Source organism: Drosophila takahashii, chromosome 3L (genome assembly GCF_030179915.1).
Source record: "Drosophila takahashii strain IR98-3 E-12201 chromosome 3L, DtakHiC1v2, whole genome shotgun sequence".
NCBI classification, from domain to species: domain Eukaryota; kingdom Metazoa; phylum Arthropoda; class Insecta; order Diptera; family Drosophilidae; genus Drosophila; species Drosophila takahashii.
This window is the reverse complement of record NC_091680.1, coordinates 24,327,874-24,349,832: the sequence shown is the minus strand read 5'-3', so window position 1 is coordinate 24,349,832 and position 21,959 is coordinate 24,327,874. Positions and strand designations below refer to the sequence as shown.

The following is a 21,959-nucleotide window of genomic DNA, read 5'->3' as shown; positions in this document are numbered from 1 at the left end:
GAGGGCGAACGGACGGACGGTCGGACGGACACCGGACAGGATACGGACACACGAGCAGACGTCGGTAAAACTACAAAAAAGAATCGAGTCGAGTCGCGTTCAGTTTGCTTTGAGGTGAAAGAAGAGATTTTCCCCATTCCCTCCGACTTTTTTCTGATTCCGTTTCTGGTCTTTCATTTGATTTCAATGAACTGTCTTTCCTCGGCCGCAGAATGTTGCAAGTGCGGACCGGGAACAGCCAAAACAAATAGCTGATAAAAAATGCAATTTGTATCTATGGGATACAGCTGCGAGTGCGGAAGAGAGCGAATGGTTACAGGACAACTGATACTTTAGTTTGCCTAATACCAAAATCAATAGGAGAAAAGGACAAATTCTTCTTGTGGTGATTTCGTTGTTTGCGTTGTAATTGTAAACCATTTGTCAGCAACTTTTCCATATAGTTAATTTCCCTTCTCTTTTACTCCTTCGCTCGCCATCTCCTTTCTCCCAAAGATGCCGGAAATGTCTTTATTTGCCTTTGAATTCAATAGTACGGGCCTGTAGTCGTTTGTGTAATTTATGTGTCATTCTGCTTATGGGATTTAGTTTCGACTTTGTTATTTTCTTCGGTTATCCAAGAAACTCAATTGAAGGGGAAATATGTACTGTGGAACGTCTGACTAAAAGATACCGTTTTTATACAGAATAGTCTACTTTTAAAGCAATTTTATTCTTTAAACTGTTAGCTACTCTAATGTTTTCCCACATCTCATTAACTAAGGTGTTTATTTTCCACTCTCCTCGCCAGCTGGCTTTAACCCACTGAATCATAACTTAACCCAGGACAAGTTTCGCTTGGTAGCAACTATCTGAAAGCCATTTAAAATATTTGCTTTTATAACTTGATTATTATTTGACAGCTTCCTTATGCAAAAACTCCTCCACTAATCTCCGCATTTATTTCGAAGATGCGTGGGTAGGAGCCAAAAACCCGTTTGAGTTCCACCGACAACTCAGAAACAAACTATAATGCCAAGCGCCACATTTGAGTTCGAGACTTCTTCGTTGAGCTCATCTTCGTGTGGGTTGTTGTCTCTTAAATTTATCGCTCATCGTTTTCGACTTCTACGCATTTATGTTTTGATTTTTATTTGAGGCTTCGCTTTTTATAATTTTACCTGGCCTTTGTCAAAATTAGTTTCCATTTTATTATCACCACCTTAGAGAGGGGGATGCATAGAGGAGGCGCTGACGGGTTTCCGGTAGCTTTTGGTCAATAAAACCCACAAATTTATGACCTCTGAACAAAGTCGTTTCAACCCGTCGTGGTAAAATATTTTATATACAAAAATTAATTTTCGAATTTTTGTGGGTATTTTTTTACGGCCGTTTAATGTGTTTTATGCCCGGAGGTCTGAGGAATAATGAAATTGTCAACAAATTTAATGGCATGTCGCAGGGTGAGCAGGGGGAAGATTACACAGCCTGCACATTCTTGCTCCTTACAAAGGCAGTCTCCTTGAGTTGATCCAGGGTAATCTGCCCTCCATACACAAAGCACATTCATCTCTGCACTTGAGCTCTCGAGGAGAATAAACAGAAACTGGACCAAAACTAATTGAATACCATTATTTGCCAGATTAGGACAACGCATAACAAATGGGCAAGGTTAGGCGGAGATTTGCATGGCGAACCCTTAACGAACTGTAGGAAATGGAAGCCGGGCCATTGAGGCAGGCAATTGCATTTTATTGTAATGGCCAAGCACTAAAAGGAGATCAGAGCTGGGAAACGACCTTTGATGAGGTCCAAGCCTGGGCCTGCGGATAAGAGCCCTGCGTCGGACCTCATCGGCTCAGTCCAGCTCTTTAATGAACTTTTAGGCACGCACGTAGAGGACCGGCATTAATTACAGACTCACTCTGCGAGTCGGAGAGCCGAAGTTTGGGCTCGCATCTTGATTTTCCAAAGGGGCCAGACATTCTCCGGCGTAGCCTCCATTCGCCGGGGCCGTGTTATCTGCAAACGCGCCATCAAAGTAGGTGGCGCAAATTAACAAATCTTTCATGTGACCCAATTAAATCAACTCGAACCCAGCGGCCGCCGGCTGCTTTGGGTTCTCCTGAGCTGTTGGCCCCGGCAATTTGGCATTCGTCATGCTAGCCAGGCAATGAAAATAACCGAAGGCACTCGCCGATGTCTGGATACTGGATGCACAGAAAGAAATATTATCATTTCGGGACTGTTGTGATGAAATAAACATTTTCTCTTTGCTTCCCTCAAGTTTCTTTTTAAACAGGAATAGTTTGTAAACATATAAATTTTTTCGCTGTGTTGTGGTCCATGGGAAGCATGGAATCTGTTTTTGAGGGGAGACAAAGGACCGTCTGTGACCAACTGGGGGTTGATGAGGGAGTCGGTGCATCGAAAGGAAGTAATGAGGATCTCCATGGAAGAGGCCAGTGATTTGCCACAGAGAAATAATTTCAGGGTTACTTTTCTAGATCAAGTACAAGGGGAATCAGACTCATTATACTTAATGCGAATCAAGGCAATTTACAAAACCAAGACGATAGATTTCCAAATACCGTAATACAACATCATCAATATATTCAAAATGTTGTCTAACAATATACAAAATATTCTAACATTGTGTTGCTCATACAATTATTTAAATAATTTATTTGAGCTTGAATTTTATTTATTTACCTTTTTGAAGCGTCATAAAGATTCATATCTTAACGTTTTGTAAATCTTTTTAGTGGATGTAGAAATAAACTAATTACAGAATATGCAAAGATTTCTTTAAGATAAAAAACAATGTTTTATAGATCAACCTTTTTAAAAAATCTTTGTCAAACTTGTGGAAAAGATAACTTCTGTAAAGTCTGTCTAGAACTATTTGCTTCTTAAAATAAGTTAGCTTTTTCCCAAGATATTATTTTTAAAAATTTTCCCAAGAAAAGTGTTTCCACTCGTTTAATTACCGTCTCCTTTTTGTTTTTGCTTGTTCTTAGTTAAGATATCTTAACAAAGTTTTCAAGAACCGCCCACTGCCTTGGCCCCACTCTACTTTCCCCCCTTTTCCACACTTCACTCTACTTAAATCTTTTGCAAACTTTGCTTTCTTGGCATTTCTAGACTGAAGAGCCGGTAGGGAAGAGTCTTAACCCACAACATGCTCATTATGTAAATGCTGGCTGCCTCCTCCCAACTGCCACTCCTCCTTTTTCTGCCGTTTCTTCTCCTGCACTTTGTCTACTATTATTATCTAGAGTCGGCATTTATAACTTTGTTGGAGTTGTAAGTTTGTTTCGCTTGTTTGTTTGCACGATTTAATGCTTCATTTGCTTGAGACTCAAAAGTGGGTGAAGCTAAAAAGGTTGGAGATTTGCGGGAGGGTCGTTGGGGGCTAGGAGTTTCCCAGCGAAGTACCAAACAAGGTAGTGGAGACTCGGCCACAGCTTCATCTGTGGCTCATAGCTGGTTGACTGCTTAATTATCTTTTTGGTCAAATGAAGCCGCCAAATGGTTGAGACCCCTTGAAGCCCCTCCATCCATCCTCTGGCTTATTAATAAACATGTTAAATGTAATTGTTATTCGGAGCTACCATTTTAGGGGCGTGGCTAATTGTTGGGCTTTAAAGTTATGTAATTACTCAACCATCTACTGCGTAATCTTTGCTCCAGAAAAGCAAATCAGAGCGTGAGAATGCGTAACAAAATTTTGTTATTAACTTTTCCAAAACCAATTGAACATTCTTTCTCCCTATTATAATAATTTTGATCATGTTAATTTATAGGATTTAAATGGCCTTTTTTATATATGGTATTACATCGTAATCTTAGCACCAAAAAAGAGAATCAGACCGTGAGAATATGTAACCACATTTCCGAAATATCTTTGGCCCAAGGAATATCCTTGAAAGGCATTTTCTCGATCTTTACACAGAGGTGTCGGGGTAAAGTTGGTCCAGAGAAACCACAAAAATAAATTAACAACAAAATGCCAGCTATACCCATCTCTGTTCGGCCCTGTTAAGGCCTCTCTTTCTTTCTTTGGCTGCACTCCCGAAAAAGGTATTTCAACGTTGGCCATATATGAAAGTCATTGCTTCAACTGTTCCGATGGAATGAAGGCACGAAATGGACTCGGAATGCACCGAGAACTTGTTTAAGGAGTTGAATCAGAGACAGCAAGAGACTGAGAGACAGAGAGAGAAGAAAGAGACGGCAACTGAGGTGAGACCACACAGGCAAAATGTTATCTCGCTCCATAAAGTGGCCACGTTTGACCTGCTCGAGATGACTGGGAATGACTGTGAATGCTGAAAGTCTGGCCGAGAGTCTGGGATTCTCTTCTCTACCTATTTTTGGTATCCTCCACCGACACTTGCCGGCAATTAAGTCGTTGGATCGGCCACGATCGCTCGCTCTGCCCCGGTTTCGTTTTCATTTTATCCCTTACTCGAATCCAACTTGAATCATCCGCGATCCGCAGGATTCATTCTTAGAAAATTTGCTGACGATTCGGCTTTTGTTGTCACAACGGCTGCCTGGGAGATCCCATTTCTGTCAGCATCGTCAGCTAATTACGCGAAATTGCCCAGATCTCCGATCTTTAGTGCGAGAAATCTTGGCAAGTGTTGACTTTGTAGGCGAAATGTCTGGGATGCCAGTGCCGATCAATGGATCAGATAGCACCAGCTGGTTTTTGAGATCGCCAAGCGATGATCTCTCGATGGGTAAAAGCTGCCCCAAGGAACTGAGTAATTGTTATGGCGTATTAAAGGCGAGATCGCGTGAAAGAGTCTGCTATCGATCATGATCGCGGTTTTTAAGTGGGGCCTCTGGGGAAACTTTCGGTTAACCCATGTGTTAGATGATCTGGTTTAGTGGGTTATCGGTGGTGCTTAACCTCTAGATCGTTTGGGTAATTTAAGACACAAAGTGACTTATTTAAACATAAATATGACAAACATTTTAAGATGTTACATTTTATAGTGCTTTTGTATTCAAAAGGTGCGATCTATTCTATCTCTCTTCTATCTTGATATACCATCCATTTATCTCCTTTACGACCTTATAAACAAACCCCAGACAGAAAACTCCTACTCGTTTATGTGCCAGTCCCATCTAATCTGCATTCCAATCGAAACCCAAACCCAATCCTCCATACAATGGTCAACAATTGCAGAAGTATATATCACATGATCACACGCCGACGACGCCGATGAAGATGATGATGATATAGTGCCATATAAACCGCTCGCTTCGTTTCTTCTTTTTACACGGCCAAGGAATGCGACAATGCAAAAAAAAGGGCCAAAAGAGGAAAAGAGACGGGAAGCAGCCGGAGAGAGCGAGATGGGGCCATTTACTTTTGGTTGCTGGAAAATGATTAATAGTCATGCGGTGGTTGCCTTGGAGCGGGTGGGATGAGGGGGCGGGGTTGGGGTAGCCGGCGGATGCAGTGCCGCCAGTGGAGACGCCAACCAAAGTGGAGCAACGGTGCACGGAAATAAATTTCAGTCTTTTTTCTTTATTATTTTAAAAATTTCCCACCTTTTCGAAATTTTTTTTTATTTTTTAATAATTAACCAAAGAAAAAATCTAAATGTAATAATGTTATAAAATGTAATAAATTAAATTTTACTTTCTTCGAACCAAAAAAGTTTTTTTTCAGTGGTAGGAAACAGCAGCCGAACAAAAATCAGCTCTGCTGAAAATTTCTTTTGGCAAAAGGCTGACAAGGATGAGTAGCGCAAGGAAAAGAGATGCAAAATAAGAGGAAGCAAGATGATCATTTCTGTGTGAGAACTTGTTGTTGCATCGAAAGAGATTTAAATACCTTAACCAAGAGGTATACTAGTTTATGAAAGTATTCCTCAATTAAATTGCTTGTTTGCTAAATGTTATGATCTTTTGTAATTAGAATTAAATTGAGCTAAACTTAAATGTCAATGAATTTACTATACTCCAAAATATTGACAATTAGATTTTAGGATCGTTTGCTACAATCGATCTGTAAGGGTATTTCAAGCTGCGATCAACGAAGCCAATCTTCCCTTCTCATTCAGTCTCTCTTACCCGCTTCTCTCATATTATTTTCAACGATTTAATGTTTTGTGAACTGTTTAAATTGTGCAAACAATTTCAGCTAAGTGCCTGCCTACCAATGATGATGATGGTGAGCCGAGGACGATGGTCATGGGGGTTAAGAGTGGGTTCGCACAGCTTTTTGATGTGGCACAGGAAGTGCAACTTTAATGAAGCGTTTAAGTGGCAGCTGTTGTTTTTGTAGTTGTAGTCTCTGTTGTTAGTGCAGCACGGAAGGTGTCATGCAGTTGTTGCTGTCCAATGTTTGTTGCTTTTCATGGTTCAATGAAAGGAATGCGCCTAAAGTGTGAAGATGAGTGTGCTGGGAAATTGGCCAAAACACTTAAACGTGACTGATCGAAATTTCACTTTGAAATGCAAGAAATTTCCGCTTGGCAAATATGGTAATAGCTATTAAGCTTTAAAATATATGATTTTCCAAAAGGTTTTGAGATTTAAATTTTAAAATGCCTAAATAAAATAATATTTCTTTGTTTTAATAAATAAACTACTTAGGTTAGCTTTGGTACCAATTTTAGTTTAAATTTTTTTAAAATATTAAATAGTATAAGTTGTTATCAGACTTACAAACCAATTCCCAGAACTTCCCTACGACAATGTGATGGCCCCAAAAAGTCTACCTCCCATTAAACTCCTTCCCTTTCTCATTCCCTCTGCGTCAAAGCTTGTTGATATCACTTATCGGAAATTAGAAGTTTGGCTTTATCAGCCGCGCAGCCTCACCTGTTAGCTAGCCTAAATAACCACGGAACGCCAGCAAGAAAGCCCTATAAACACCGATCGCAAAACTAGTTCCCAGTTAAGCAATTCGAGAAGGCCTGGGAAAAGAGCAGGTCGGAAACTTTATCTAAATGCTGGCGCTTATCAGGCGGACAAAGTCCAAGGGGCGGGGGTCAGGTGAGTGGAAAGGGAATGGAAATGGGAAGAAGCGAACGAAAAGAGAGGGCGAACATGAGAATTTATGACTCACACGGTGAAAGATGGAGAGAGAAGCTGGGCACAGGGAAAAATTAAATAGAATAAAATATTTAAAAATACATGAAACTGTTAGAAAACATTTCTAAGCACCTAAAATTATTTTTTAGCAAGAAATATTATTAAAATATATATTTTACCGATTACTTTGTTAGAAATTCAATTTTTAAATTTTAATGCAAACCATGAAACTAACAACGAGTCAAAATATATAATACGCATTAAAACATTAAAAGAATTGTAAAGATTTAATTATATATCAAAACAGTAATATTAACCAAATTTAAGACAAATTCAAAGATTATAATTATTATTTTGAGTGCATATTTATAGGGAGTCTCGGGGAAGGGTACGAGTTGATCGGGAAGTAAAAGGTTCCAATAAAAATGCCGACAGAGAATAAAAATCCTGAACTGCATAATTTAAACGATTTCAATGACACCTTGATTAATATCAAAGACAACACAAAAGGGAACTCGAGAACTGACCACTCTACCTGTTGGCCACCCCGCCCCCTTATCGCCCCCTCCCCCACCAGTATTTCCATGAAATTATGAACGAAACGCAACGCGCAATGCATTTGACCAAAAGATAAAGAATAAGGAAAACATATATAGGAGGAAAAAAAACCAATCAGGCAACGTTGAAAACCAAAAATAAACAAAGGCAGGGCGCAGGTAAAGGGCCAAAGGAAGGGCAGGGGGGCAAAAGGGCAGAGGCTGCAACAGTTTACCTGGCAACATCAAACAAAGAGAGAGAAGGAATGAAGAGGGAACGAGAGGGCTGCGCAACTTATTGCAATTAAGCGTGATTAATTCAGGATTTATACAAATTAACTAAAACCCACAGGCGATCGAGGTCGAGACTAGGTCCTCCCATAGCCCCACCCCCCTCCGCCCCATCGAACATAGCGTAAAAGCGGTGTGACAACATTTTTGCTCTTGCACTAGCTGAAGAGCCTTTCAATGGGTCCCACAGTCCCAAATCCCTATAAAGAGATTTCTAGAGCTTAGATCAAATAAACTTATAATTTCGAAACTCTATTATTATTTCCTGGGCAATATGAAAAGTATTTTCTTAATTTTTATTATAACAAAACTAAAACAATATATAGATTTTCAATAAGTATTTTGTGTAATTTAGATTCTGATTCTGATTCCATTAACTAAGGTAAAAAGGTAATAACAATTTGAAACCAAAGCAATAAATAAACAAATACATCCTGAATAAACTCATTTAATAAACCAGTTCATGCCAACGAAGCTATACTGTATGACTGCTCTCTTCGGGTTTTATTTTCTTTTTTTGTACATCAATAAGGAATTTCTTGAGATTTTTCGTTGCGGCTGCTTCTGCCTTTTGGACTGGTCTTGGAAACTGGAACCCTTTCCTCTAAAGGGGCAGCGGAGCGCGGATTTTAAAGGGGCAGGAATGAGGGCCCACGATGAGCAGGCGACGCATGCGCCAAGATCTCTGGGATGGACACGCTCTCCGCGATGGACTCTCTCTTATTTAGAGCCTACCTTGTGCTGCTGCTCATTCGCATTTCGAGTTGATTTGCCTGGAATTTTATTTCCTTCATGGGGAAGGGGAAGGAGCTGGGGGGTTCTGGGGGAGAATTTAAGACGCGTTGAAGGAGCAGAATGAATCACGGAATCGCCCAATTTGAAAGCGAGTTCTCTTTGTTCCTTTGTGATTCAGACTTGTTTCTTATCTCTGGCGATTTACCAACATTATGAAATATTCCAAAGAGTTTAAGGATTATACTCGCTCATAAAACTTTATTTCTTAAGATCTAACAAACGTTCATTCAGTATTAAAAACTTTAAATTAATTTTTTTGGTAAGATATTATTTTTATACCTTTTGAGAGTTTATTATAATTTCAATTAGAAGTGTGTAAATCAATGATTTTTATTAAAATGTTATATATTTTAAGAGTTTTAATTTATGTTTAAGGCCCTACGTTCATTCTAATTTGATTGCCACTTTTCCACCATAAGTGACACCACTTCAAATATTTTTGCACTTTGATCAATGCAAAGACCTCGTTTCTTATCGCATCAAATTAAAATTTGTACCATTTTATTGACAACCATAAGAGCCGGCAATAAGAGATAATTAGCCAACTAAAAACTGCAACTTCTTCACGTCAAAGTTTTTATTACAGAAGCAATGGAATTTATTTAGCTTGAAAGCAAGTTTTTAATGAACAACACTTAAGTTTTGTTTTTATTACAATAATTGCAAAATTTAATTAGCTATTTCTTATCTTTTAATTTAGTTCCTATTATTCCTAAGCAAAGATTTAAAACTGAAATATTTTAAATTCCTTTAAACTGTATTTGTATTGTCTATTGTTAACTTTATATCAACTATTATAGCACGATATGGAGGGCTTCAATAGTAAATAATTTATAATCTCAAATGATTTCATTTATTTAGACCACAAAATTATAACAAATATTGCACTCACCGTTACTGGGTTTCTGGGGAATCTCGTTGGCATCGATGCCTCTCGCCTGGAAAATATGCGTCACGGCACTGCAGTTCGGACTGAATTGATCGATGATCGAGGATCCTGCCACGCCCCCCGCTGGGTTGGGGGCGGCTAGGGCAGCCACTTGGGGGGCGGGGCCATTGTCCGCCCGAACGGTGGGTGGAAAGTGGGTGGTGAGCAGTAGGAGAAGAAGACTGCTGAATATCACAAGGCGGGCAGTTGTTGTTGTTGCATTTGTTGCTTTTCTTCTGCAATGCAGAAGTTGTTGTTGCTTTTGCATTTTGATATCTCTTTTAATAACTCTCTTTTTTGGGGGAAAGAGCGAGTGAGAGAGAGCTAATTCCGCCGGCTTTTGTTGTTGTTTGGCTTCGATTAGAATTCGATTCGCTTCGATTGTGTTTGTTCTTTTTGCGGTAAATATTTTCGGCAAACGCAGACACCCACACAAACCCGCACACTAGCACACCGCTTTGTTTGCCGGCATTATTATTATTATTATTATTTTGGTCGATGGCGTTTTTCAGTGTGCATTTTGCGCTCAGGAGCAATTAAAGTGCAACATGGCCGTTGGGTTTTTAAATCGGGATTATTAACAATTAACAAATAGCGGCACACGCACTGCTCACACGCACTCGCACCAACACAAACGCACCGCGACGAAAGGCGAATTGAAAGCAAAGCGCGAAACGCGGGAGAAAGCAGCACAGCGCGTGCTAGCGAGTCGGCGGAAAAATTTTGACTGAGGTGCTGGTTTGAAAACGCACCCCGCGACCCACCTTCCGAATTTCCCGTGTGACCATGTCGTATGCGTAACTTTTTACCAGTCAGTGTTGCCAGATGAAAATGTTGCTTACCCCCTAAAAAATCCAGAGAACTCTTAGACGAAACTCTTACTACTCTTGGAAACTCTTTCCGTTTCTTACGCTCTTACGCTCGCTCTGCCTCTCTGGCTCAGACCTTTTGATTGCACTTTACGTTGTTTCGTTACGTTTTGATTGCCAGCGGAAAAGTATTGAAAAACTCAGCCGATCTTTAGATTTGAAAAATCTGTATATATCTGTATTTTTTAATATTTAAGTGATTTTTCCAAACATTTGGTAATACAAAATCCTCTAAAAATCCTCCTAGCACGACTAAAAACCCCTAATTTAGGGGGAAAACCCCTGAACTGGAACACTGACTGAGGTGTTGAAGAATTAATGGAATTATTTAGCCAAATGATTACTCCTGTGAAACTATACATTTTTTTATTGGAAAAATCTGCGTATATGTGTATGTTTTAATATTTAAGTGATTTTTCCAAACATTTGGTAATACAAAATCCTCTAAAAATCCTCCTAGCAAGACTAAAAACCCCTAATTTAGGGGGAAATCCCCTGATCTGGAACACTGACTGAGGTGTTGAAGAATTAATGGAATTATTTAGCCAAATGATTACTCCTGTGAAACTATACATTTTTTGCTTGAATTATCTTCGGAAACCATTACCATTTACCATTACCATTACCAATATTAGAGCAAATTTACTTCCATATTGATTCTGTAATACCGTAACCGTCTCCAAAACACCTCATACAGGGCTGTCCACGTTCCCAAAATTTGGGACAATTCAATCCAAAACTCTATTGATTATAGGACAAAGACGGTTATAGTTGGTTGCATTTCAAACCAACCCACCACAAAACCGTCAACGGGTTCTGTGAATCCCCGGACATTGTTGTTTGTGTAACTTGGTTGACTCAGTACATCCACCGTATTTTAGGAACTAAAATATTTATAATTTGATTTTACTGGGATTTTTATAAACAGGGTTCATAACCGAGAGTACAGATTGATTTATCTTATCTTTAATCAATTGATATTTTTGAATAATAAGGGGGATTCCCTAAACTGTTGAATTGCTGAATTGTTGAATTTTGGTCAGCTGTTAATCAGCTGTTCCATACAAAGCCAACTTTCAGAAATTTCAGCAATTCATCAGCCTCGGGGCTGTTGAAAATTTTGTTGAATTGCTGAAAAGCCAGAGTTGTCACCTTTTTTTAAAAGTCGTGGCAACTCTGTAACATTTTAGTATCACCAGTACGCATTATTTATTTTAAAATAAACTTTGAAAGCATATTTGTGGTTCTTTTTACCTTGGTAACACTTTTAGACAGTAACTAGCAATAATAAATCAAATTTTACATGCTTTAAGTTCCGTGAAATTTTTCAACAAATAACAGCTGTTTGAAAATTCAACAGGAACCATTTTGGGTCGTTCCCTTAATTGCTGAAATTTTTTGTTGAATTTTCAACAATTCAGCAATTCAACAGTTTAGGGAATCCCCCTTTTCTTTTTGGCAGTGTGAAATGCATAACAAATAGTGTGAGCACTCTATTCTATCGCACAGAATGGCTATCGATTACCCACGCTGCCGTTTCCATTGCCCATCGCTAAAGCAGCTGTTTTGGCGGCAACGAGTTTTGGCCGCAAGAAGAGTAATGTTTATTTAAATAAAACGCAGTTTGAAGAACGGCCCAAGAATGACGCAGGAAAGCGCGGTGCACGAGGCGCTGAAGAGGCACTTTGGCCACTCGAAATTCAAATCGGAGCTGCAGGAGAAGGCCGTGAAGTGCGCCGTCAAAAGTGAGTATGGGCCAAATGCTTACCCAATCCCGTTGATAATACGTCTCGTAATTCCCTTACAGAAAAGCAGGATGTGTATGTGTCGATGCCCACGGGCTCGGGTAAATCCCTGTGCTTCCAGCTGCCCGGCTTGATGTCCGAGAATCAAATAACCATCGTTTTCTCACCGCTTTTGGCCCTGATCAAGGATCAAATAGACCATTTGACCAAGCTCAAGGTGCCTGCCGATTCGCTGAACTCGAAGATGAGCACCAAGGAACGGGATCGCGTTATAATGGATTTGCGGGCGGTGAAAACGAATCTGAGGTTTCTCTACATCACCCCGGAACAGGCGGCCACCAAGTTTTTCCAGGAACTACTGCAAACCCTTCACAAACACAAAAAACTGGCCTATTTCGCGGTGGACGAGGCCCACTGCGTTAGCCAGTGGGGTCATGACTTCAGGCCCGACTACCTCAAGCTGGGGGAGCTGCGTTCCAAGTATCCGGACATCACCTGGTTGGCCCTGACTGCCACAGCCTCGCGGGAAGTCAAGGAGGATATATACAAGCAGCTGCGTCTGCACCAGCCTGTGGCCCAATTCAGCACTCCCAGCTTCAGGAAGAACCTCTTCTACGACATTGTGTACAAGAACTCAATAGAGGATGATTTTCAGCACCTGGCAGACTTTGCCAGGCATTGTTTGGGCGATCCCAAGGAGTTCAAGGAGCAGCCCAAGCCCCAAAGAGGCTGTGGAATCGTGTACTGCCGAACTCGCGATCAGGTGGAACGCATGGCGATAGGGGTCAGCAAGCAGGGAGTCGGAGCAGTGGCCTACCATGCTGGTCTGAAGACAGGGGAACGCACTGAGGTTCAGGAAGCCTGGATGCGGGGCGATCAGCCCATCATATGCGCCACCAACAGCTTTGGCATGGGCGTGGATAAGCCGAGTGTGCGGTTCGTAATCCACTGGGATGTACCCCAAAATGTGGCCGCCTATTATCAGGAATCTGGTCGCGCTGGACGCGATGGCTTGCAGTCATATTGTAGACTATACTATGCTCGTGAAGATGTCCGAAGCATACGTTTCCTGCTTCAAAACGATGCCAACAGAGCGAGGGGTCGTGGTGATAAGGAGCTGCTCACAGAGAGGGCCATAAAGCAGTTTGAAAAGATCACTGAGTTTTGTGAACGGATCACCTGCAGGCACAAGCTTTTCTCGGACTTCTTTGGGGATCCAGCGCCGGATTGTAATAACCAATGTGATGTCTGCAAGCGTCCCAAAAAAGTGGAGAAGGCGCTGGAGATGTTCCATCGATTGACTATGGATGACACCTTTAAGTCGCACATTTCAATGCAGGATTGCGCAGATCTGTATGAAGGTGAGCTCTGAAGTCTTTACAGTCTAAAAATCTAATCATTGACTTCATCTTTCAGGAGGTCGCCCTGGTATAAAACGTGCTGCCCAGGAGTACGCAGCCGGTGAATCCGGTTCTGATGACGATTCCGGCCAGAGTCACTCCTCCATGGCAAAGAAAGCCAAGAGGGAATCGGAGGATTTTATAAAGCAACAGTTCAAGCTGAGAAAACAAATCAGTGCAGCTCGGCAGCTGGAACAAGAAACTGCCGCCCAAATCTCACGCATCCGACAGGCGGAAGCCACTGAGAAGAAAATCGCCGGACTTCAGTCCACCCATCGGGAGAAATATCTCACAGCCATCATCGATGCACTGAAAGCCAATGTGGAGAAGTGCAAGGAGGACCCGGAGCAGCAGCCAAAAAGTGTACTAAAATATAATGACTACGAAGCAATAGCAGTGGATATGGAATATGACGTGTTTCGCCAGAATAAAGTGGCAAATATGTACCGACATGCCTTAGTAAAAGAGGTTTGAAATGCGATTTGGCGGGAGATAAATGTACAATTAATAATGTTTTTTTTTACTTTATAGATTTCCATCATTAAGCAAAAAACAGGAAAGACGCAATTGCTGCCTTTATTGGTGGATTATATTCCAAAGCCGGAAACGAGTTCCAAAGGAGTCTGGACAGGAGGAAGTGTGGCGTATTTTGAGCGGAAGCTAAAGGAACTGGAAGAACAGAAACCCCAAAGTCTAAAGGTGCCTAAAGCTTTGAAAGAAAGAAAGGGATTCAAACAGGAAAACAGCAAGCAGACGTCGATTTCCTCCTTTTTCAAAAAAGAGATCAAAGATGAGCCATCCGAATCGTCGAATGAAGAAGATGGTGTCACTATTAAAAAAGAAGCTGCTGAAATTCAAGAGGAAACAGAAGAAAAAGAAACTAAAGAAGAAGCCTCTCCCAAGCAAGTTAAAAAAGAGCCCATGGATCAAGAAAGCACTGATCCAGAGCTTGAACTTCAACCCGACAGCATAATTGGCGAAAGGAAATTCAAACTGATGTCCAACGGCGATGGCAGCTACGACACCCATCGCAGAAAAAGAGTTTCGCACCAAAACCAACCCAAAGAGAAAGAATCAAAAAAGACAACGTCCAGCATGCAGCATCTTTTTGGTTCTTTTAAAAGCGAATCTGAAGAGGAGTCGGAGCAACCATCGATTGGTTTCAAAACCGCTCGGCAAATGCTCCAGGAAAGGGAAGAAAAATTAGGCAGCATAACTGAAGAAGTGGGTTCTAAGGAAACTGAGAAGCAGCAGTCGGAAAATAATTCCGAATCTATTGGCTTCATTTCAGCCAGAGAAATGTTGGAGAGAAATAAGCTTAAGAAAGAGGAGAAGAGGGAACAATCAAATAGAAAACCTGAAACACTAGGATTTATTTCCGCCAGAGAAATGTTGGAGAAGAACAAACTTAAGGAAAAGAGTTTGGAGAAAAGAGAAGTTAAGGATAATAAGTTAGAAAGTAAGGAACCAAAGGGAACACAGGACGATGACAGAATGGAATCTGAGAATAAAGAAGACCGTGACAGGAAATCTCAAAAAGAAAAGCCAAAAGAAGCAAAATCGGACGTAGAGAAGATTAGGGACTTAAAATCAAGTAGACGTGAGCCCAAAGAATCAGAAAAGCATCTAAAAAACATAGCGACCGGTAGGAAAGACTCAAAGGAAGCATCGTCGGAGGTGAAAAAAGAAAAGGAGGCCGCCGACTCTAAGAGAACTTCGCAAAAGGACGCAAAGCCAGAAAAGGTCCAGCAAAAGAACGATGTCAGCAAAAACGTGGTGCAGTGGCTCAATCCCTACTATAAACGAAAAATAGCCACCAAAGAGCTTTTCAAAGCACTGGCAAAATTGCTCACTCAGCGCATTTGTGATGGAAGTTTGGGTACGGTATACCGAATATCTGTAAATATCATCAAAATTAATAATTAAATTCTAGGTGACGGCGATGCTGGGAAGTGCTACATCAAGGAGACCTTCCATGGCCTGCAGATGATCAACAACGATCAAGACATTGAGAAATACTTTATCAAGTCCAAGTAACTTCCAATAGCTCCATCCCCAAGCCGCATGACTTCATCACAACGAATTGTTTCGCCTTGTTAACAGTTGAAGAATCTTTTTTTTTCGTTAATGTTTCGACTTGTATATAATAAGTAAATTATCAATAATACATTAAAAATACGATATTTTTTTAAACCGTTTCAATAGAAAATAGAAAGTTACATTTTTGATTTGTGAAAATATTCGCTCGTACAAAATTTATTCGTGTTGGATCTTAGATATTAATTGGATTAGATAAAACGTTCGTGATGCTCGATGTACTAAGCTTATAAAAAAAAACAAAACAGGGCAGCCGATGCGATAAGAACTTTAAACCTCCTCGGACGTCGTTTTTGTACATTTTCGATTCGATGATGGCAATTCAGATGTTTTCTCGTGGGATTACAATTAGCTGGGAGACGGGGATGTGAACGGGCTCTTACATCTAAGTTGGAGCTATAAATATTACAGTCCACTCTGGGCGAGAATCGAGTGGATACCTCTGTTCCGCCAAACCTCACGGGATCGACCATGTCAATCCAGATCGCCGTGGACGCCGAAACGGATGGTGATGAGAATGTCCAACAGGAAGACCAGCGAGGTGACCAAGGCGATGGAGGCCGAAGCCATCACGAGATCCAAGCGATGCATATTCGGGTGCCAGTAGTTGCGATCCTTGGTGGTCGACCAATCCCGGAAGAGCAGAGCGGTCACGGCCACAAACAGCACGAAGGCCGTCAGGTTCCACAAAGTAGCCGTTCGCCAGGGGGTCCTGTTGGTAATGAATAAATATTATAAATAGCTATTTAATTGAATTTCGCATTCAACTCACAGATCACCAAAAAGCGCCATTATCAGATAGATCGCAGTGTAAATAGTCAGGGCACCAAAGGTCACATAGCAAAGGGCAGCCACTCGGGGTGTAATGAACACCCGCAGATGAGAATTGGTGGCCGGCTCATCGATCAGACCTAGGCAGCATATTAGCAGGCACTGTTGGGAATAAAATATGAATACTTTAGTATTAACATTAGGTACGATAGACTAATAAGTCTCAGAAATTTCAAAACCCCAAATAGTGGTGAAAATAAAACACATTTTTTATCGGATCCTAAGGGACCCTTTAATGTAAAAACATTTTATAAGAAAACAAATTTTATTAAATAGTTATATTTTTAACCAAAATAATATTTTTTTCATGGGTTGAAATTAAAAAAAATATTTAATATAAGAACTAAATTGAAATATCTTACCAGTTCCACAATTTTGATGCATATCAGCGTGTAGGTGGCCTTTTTGTTGCCCTGGGTTGTGGCAAAGGAATTATCATCAGCCGGCGACATTTCGACGCGTGAGATTTCTGCACCAAGCAATTAAACAATTAATTAATTAAATAACACTATTATTTTAATTGGTATTTTGGGCACTTTGGCATTTGCTCGGGGAAAAGATACAATGACGAAAATATTTCTTATTTATATATATACCTATCGATCGCAAGTAACTCATGTTGCTGAGTCTTTTGGATGCGTTCTCGACCTACAGAGGAAACGAAATCTTCAATTTTGGCTTTTTAGTGCTCAGTTAAAGTCGGGTTTAATGGCCATATTTGGCCTCCGTCTCTGGGTTATCGGGTATTTGTTATTGGATGCTCGGTGGAGCGTGCAAACAAGTAAAACTGAACAGTCTACGTTCTGTTGCGGATTTGTGTCAATTGATGGCCGAAGGTCTCCCACATGAAATACATCCAGTTGCAGACCAAATTGATTAAGGGCACATTCTGCGATGATCTCATCTAATTGGGTGTGTGGGACTTTTGGGTGGGGTTTATAACTACGTACACATGGAGGTAAATTCGCCCGCGAGGTGCCGAGATGCATACCAAATTCGACATGAGAATGCGAGCAGCCTACGTGAGTTTGGATCAAAAATTCTTATGAATAATAGAACTCAACTATAAACGTTGTCTTGTGACACTTCATCTATAATTCTATTATTTTCAATCTTTAATTACAAGCTACGTCGCCCAATCGTCACCTTTGTCGGATCACAGGTGTTCACCTTTTTGCGGTATTTATTCTAGGTCTGCACTGAAAGAAACCATACAGGTTAAAAATATTCTATCTAAGAAACACCTACACTGCGTTTAGAATTTTGAAACTAATCAAAGAGAATTCTGACATTCTCTGTTGAGTGAAAATGTGCTTAAAAATAGAACCACATTTTTGAGTTTAAAATGTTTTCTAGCCCAATAAAATATTCTCAATATTCTCATATTCTCAAAAAATGGGTTTGACAACAGTGTTATTAATGTAGGATTTTACTCAAAACCGTAACTGTTATACGTTTCATTTTAAAAATCATATACTATTCTCAAAGCAAAAAATTAAAATAAATGAGATAACAAAACACAGAAACCACTGAAATCTAAATAAGTTAGGTTTTCGATTTCAACAATTATAAATTTTCTAATAAATTTATATAGATACCTAGAGTTTATAGATAGGTAGGTATAATTTATGTTAGCCACTTAACTATAGTGGAAAAACATTTTAAATTGACTAAAGAATTCATGGATTTCCGGTGTTTTTCTCTGTGTATATTGCGTGGAATTGGATCTCCTCTTAATAAGCAACAATGGAATCGCTCCGTGGTTTTTTTGTCGGTTCCCCTCATTGATTGAAGCTAATTGCATCACACAAAGAACAAACCAAAAGCCCAATATTAGCCAAAGGCACGTACAGTAAAAGAGTGGGGCGGGAAGTGGGGAGGAAAATGTGCTAGTTAACCCCGCGATGTGTAACCCCATAAACAATAATTAAAATGCAAGTGGAAAACCAGAAAAAATAAGTCAAACTCGAAATGAAACTGGAAACTCAGCTCAAACCCTAAAAAAGGGTCACGCATAACTTTCACTGCGGAAGAGGAGGGGGGAAAAGGTAAAGGGAAGGCAAGAGAGAAAGAGCTATATAGAGAATTGAAGGGAAAAGATAATATGGGCCCAAGACACTCCCTCATTACAAAACGAGGGCTTGGAGTTAATAAACATTTTAGTGTCTAGGTTCTGGTTGCAAAGGTAAACATCCAATAGATAAAGGAAACTACCTCAACTTCTAATACAGTGGAACAAAAGCCACCTTATGTATTATTCAATTTTTAATCTTTCATGATTAATCTTTGTAGCCCTAAGAACATTTATACTAATCATACAAAATTCGTATATAACTTAAGGAAAATCTGTGAATAACAGAAAGCAAAAAAATACTTTACAAATCTTTTGAAAAATAAATAAGGAAAATATTGAATTGTTTCTTATTTATTAAAATAATGGGTAAGAAATATTCGTATTATTTTTTGTACAATTCTGAATTCTTATTTTTTAATATTTAAAAGTTAAAAGTTGCTAAAGTTTTTAAAATTTCTTTTATTACAACACCAATTTTCCTCTCCATAAAATCGCCTCAGCAATTTTCGGACTTGCAGCTCTTAAAAATTGGAATTTCAGTGGATAACTGTTTGCGTGTTGTTGCTAACGAGTGCTTCACGTTTTGGCCCACAATCGAACACCCCTTCACCACCCCTTTGAACCAAAAAAAAACAAGTTTTCTTCGGCGGCGCTTAGAAGAAGAAAGCCCAAAAAGCAGAAACCAAACAAAACACACGCAACAAGCCACGAAGCACAAAAAAAGGTAAACAAAGCGTATTGGCTAAGAAAACTTGTTTTAGAAAAAAGAGAACTTGGCTTAAAGAGCGGTACAGTGTGGCTAAGAGAGAGCGTGACTACCTGCCACACCTGCGTATTTTAGAGAGGATTTTTTCTCTCAAAAGGTGGTCTTACCTTGCGTCCAACACTGTGAATTAACCTCGTTTCGCTTTCAGGCTCAAAAGGGACTTTTTTCTTACCAAGCAGCCCTATAACTGGTCTGTGTTTTGGGTCAATGACTTGTTGTTGTTCTCGATTATCCGTTTTGTTTTGGTTCTTGGATTCCATCTTAAGAATTTGCTAAAGCAATCCCCACTTGGCTGGCTTTATTAAGCCTCATTTCCAATTTCCTGAAAACCCGAGATCCAAAGAGCCATATCATCTGTATCTCTCATCTTTCAATCGCAGTCTTGGGCAATTGAAAAATGCAACAAAACTCGTTTCAAGCCTCTGCCGCCCCCTTTTTCGCCCCCTCGGGCGGTCTGCCTCCCCCTCACACTTGCATTGATATGCACAACTGCAAACTGGTTGCAGACGAGAGCGACAGGGACGGCCAATGGGGGAGAGAGAGGGCAGAGCCACCTCAAACAAATAAAAATACATATATGTATAAGGCGCCTACTGTACTTGGTCATCGCCTTAGTTTTCTCTCTTGGCGAAGGGCAGTTCGCGATTTCCCAGCTGCATTTTCCTAACACGGGTAAATGCGCGAGCTAAAGGGTATTTTTAGCAAATGTTTTAATGAAAAAAATATATTACACTTAAAATTTTTAAAGTCTTCCTGTTTTTTCGTGTTTGAACTTTGTTATTAAACTTTTTTATAGATGCTTTTAAGGAAATGACAAAACTTAAAAAATAAAGAAACCACTTTCAAAGTGGTCATATATCAAACTTATTTATTTCACACCACATTTATAATATTTTATCTTTTAAAACAAAGCCATGAAAAAAGATTTATGAAAATTCATAAAAAATATCTGTAATGGGTATCTTGAAGGCTCATAACTCAACTGCATGAATGCAATTTTTTGCAATTATTTTCCATATTCTTGGCAATAGTTGCTGGTGTCGTTGCCTTTGACCCCATTCAGACCCACACCGTTTCTAGCTACCAACTTAGCCTTTGTTTTAGCCCTAAACATGCAACTTTTTGCAGGAAGTGCGGGATGGGTAGGGATTTACAAAGGGTAGTTGCTGTTGGGGGAGTTTTCTATGTGGCTCTGTTGGGGGTTGTTGGCCAATTCAATGCCAAAGCAATTGGCCAAGGCTCGTCGGGATTTTCCCATACGTATACTGGGATAACTGTCACTGTGTTCCTTCAATGATTGTTTCGTGTCGGGTCTGTCATTGAAGGTCAGTGTCCATAAAGAATATTGGTATTGGATTGAAAGGGTTCGGTTCCCAAAGGGTAAACTCATGCGCGCGAAACCTGTAATTGAGTGTTAAAATAAACAATCTGGGCTCAGAGCTTTTTCGATTTGGGTTTCCATTTTTGTAGATTTTGGATGCACAAATTCGGAATATTTTTGAAATATCATGTAAATAATCCTATGGCTGGGTGGGCACTATTGATACGTAGAGGAATGATTTTTGCGGATTAATGTATTTAAAATGGCTTTTTTAATATTCCACCTAATTGTTTTAAAACTCATTTAAGATGTATATATTGTCGTTTCATAAACCCCAGTATTTGTCACCTAATTAAAGCTGCATCAAAGGGGAGGGGCCGCGTCGACGGTGAGAAAATTGTCAGTGAGTCACATTAAACAAACTAATTTGTGTTAGCCAGTGTTGTAGTTGTTGTTGTGTGTGTAGATTGTGCAAAATTAGCATGTCTAACAATAACAACAAAATACTGCGACCGTCTTGCTGATGTAGTTATTGTTGTTTCTGTGCTTGTTTATTGTACAATTAGCTCTGGGTGGGGCCCTCCGATCTCACAGACTCCATTTAAATCGAGAGATCTTTGAGGGAGAATCGAAACTGTGACGGAAGCTGAACAAACTTTAGTTTTCTTTTTCTGTTTGTTGAGTGCATTTTCAACTCTTCTAAATATTAGTTACTGCCGAGCAAACGAGAAACTGGTTTGAGATTTTTATTTTAAATTTAGTTTTGGATTATTGTATTACATTTTTTAGCTTTTTGTTGAGATTGCAGAGAGGTGCGGAACACAAGTGCAGCCAAATGTTTAAGGTTAGCTTGTCAGTTATATCTCACACAAAGTACACAAATAAATTAATGAATTTTTTCACGCGCGCTAGATAGTTTTTGATATTTCAGTTCCAACTGCGACTTAGAGCGGAAATTGAGTTTTCGAAACGCTCTGAAACCGACGACACGCCAACGACAACTGTTGTAACCTGAACCCAAATCCGAAACCAAACCAAACCGTTCCAAAGCCCGCCAAACGAGCTAAATAGCCACAGCCCAAAGAAGAAGAGAGTGGTTCGGAGAACTAACAGGTTAAGAGTAAGCCAGTGGACCTAAGAGAGCTCCGAAGTAGGCGCTTAAACGTGTTCAAGTCGACTGTTTTTTAAGCGCTGACCAAATATTGAATAATAATAATTAATAATTAACACCTGCATGACATGCAAACAATGTCAACCAATTTCGTGTT

General features: G+C 40.0%; 3 protein-coding genes across 4 annotated transcripts in view; 1 reads left to right on the top strand and 2 right to left on the bottom strand.

Annotated features, from left to right (window-relative positions):
- The window catches only part of dlp (glypican dally-like), a 42,693-nt gene extending 32,354 nt beyond the window's left edge, over window positions 1-10,339 (bottom strand). The window contains exon 1 of the mRNA XM_017138985.3: window positions 9,553-10,339. Within this exon, the coding sequence (XP_016994474.2) occupies window positions 9,553-9,856 (304 nt within the window). The 5' untranslated portion in view covers window positions 9,857-10,339. The remainder of the gene's footprint in view (window positions 1-9,552) is intronic.
- Window positions 10,340-12,061: 1,722 nt separating this feature from the next.
- On the top strand, window positions 12,062-15,711 carry RecQ5 (RecQ5 helicase). The gene is made up of 5 exons (XM_017138982.3): window positions 12,062-12,202; window positions 12,265-13,563; window positions 13,619-14,070; window positions 14,134-15,481; window positions 15,536-15,711. The coding sequence occupies exons 1-5, from the start codon at window positions 12,100-12,102 to the stop codon at window positions 15,637-15,639; spliced, it is 3,306 nt and encodes a 1,101-aa protein (XP_016994471.2). The 5' UTR covers window positions 12,062-12,099; the 3' UTR covers window positions 15,640-15,711.
- Window positions 15,712-15,823: 112 nt separating this feature from the next.
- LOC108055593 (uncharacterized) lies at window positions 15,824-21,724 on the bottom strand. 2 transcript variants are annotated; one of them, XM_017138984.3, is made up of 4 exons: window positions 21,472-21,724; window positions 16,893-16,999; window positions 16,472-16,632; window positions 15,824-16,411 (listed from the first exon to the last, which is right to left on the bottom strand). In XM_017138984.3, the coding sequence occupies exons 2-4, from the start codon at window positions 16,980-16,982 to the stop codon at window positions 16,174-16,176; spliced, it is 489 nt and encodes a 162-aa protein (XP_016994473.1). In that variant the 5' UTR covers window positions 16,983-16,999; window positions 21,472-21,724; the 3' UTR covers window positions 15,824-16,173. The 2 variants fall into 2 exon arrangements, with proteins under 2 accessions (XP_016994473.1, XP_016994472.1); XM_017138983.2 differs by lacking the exon at window positions 21,472-21,724 and adding an exon at window positions 17,127-17,163.
- Between the last annotated feature and the right edge of the window lie 235 nt (window positions 21,725-21,959).

Excerpts from the sequence above, each read along its gene's own strand:
- RecQ5 (XM_017138982.3), top strand. The coding sequence starts at position 12,100 with ATGACGCAGGAAAGCGCGGTGCACGAGGCGCTGAAGAGGCACTTTGGC. Across the intron at positions 12,203-12,264 it reads CGTGAAGTGCGCCGTCAAAA|AAAAGCAGGATGTGTATGTG; the intron begins GTGAGTATGGGC and ends ATTCCCTTACAG. Across the intron at positions 15,482-15,535 it reads CATTTGTGATGGAAGTTTGG|GTGACGGCGATGCTGGGAAG; the intron begins GTACGGTATACC and ends ATTAAATTCTAG.
- LOC108055593 (XM_017138983.2), bottom strand. The coding sequence starts at position 17,148 with ATGAGTTACTTGCGATCGATAG. Across the intron at positions 17,000-17,126 it reads GAGTTACTTGCGATCGATAG|AAATCTCACGCGTCGAAATG; the intron begins GTATATATATAA and ends TGCTTGGTGCAG. Across the intron at positions 16,412-16,471 it reads ATGGCGCTTTTTGGTGATCT|GACCCCCTGGCGAACGGCTA; the intron begins GTGAGTTGAATG and ends CATTACCAACAG.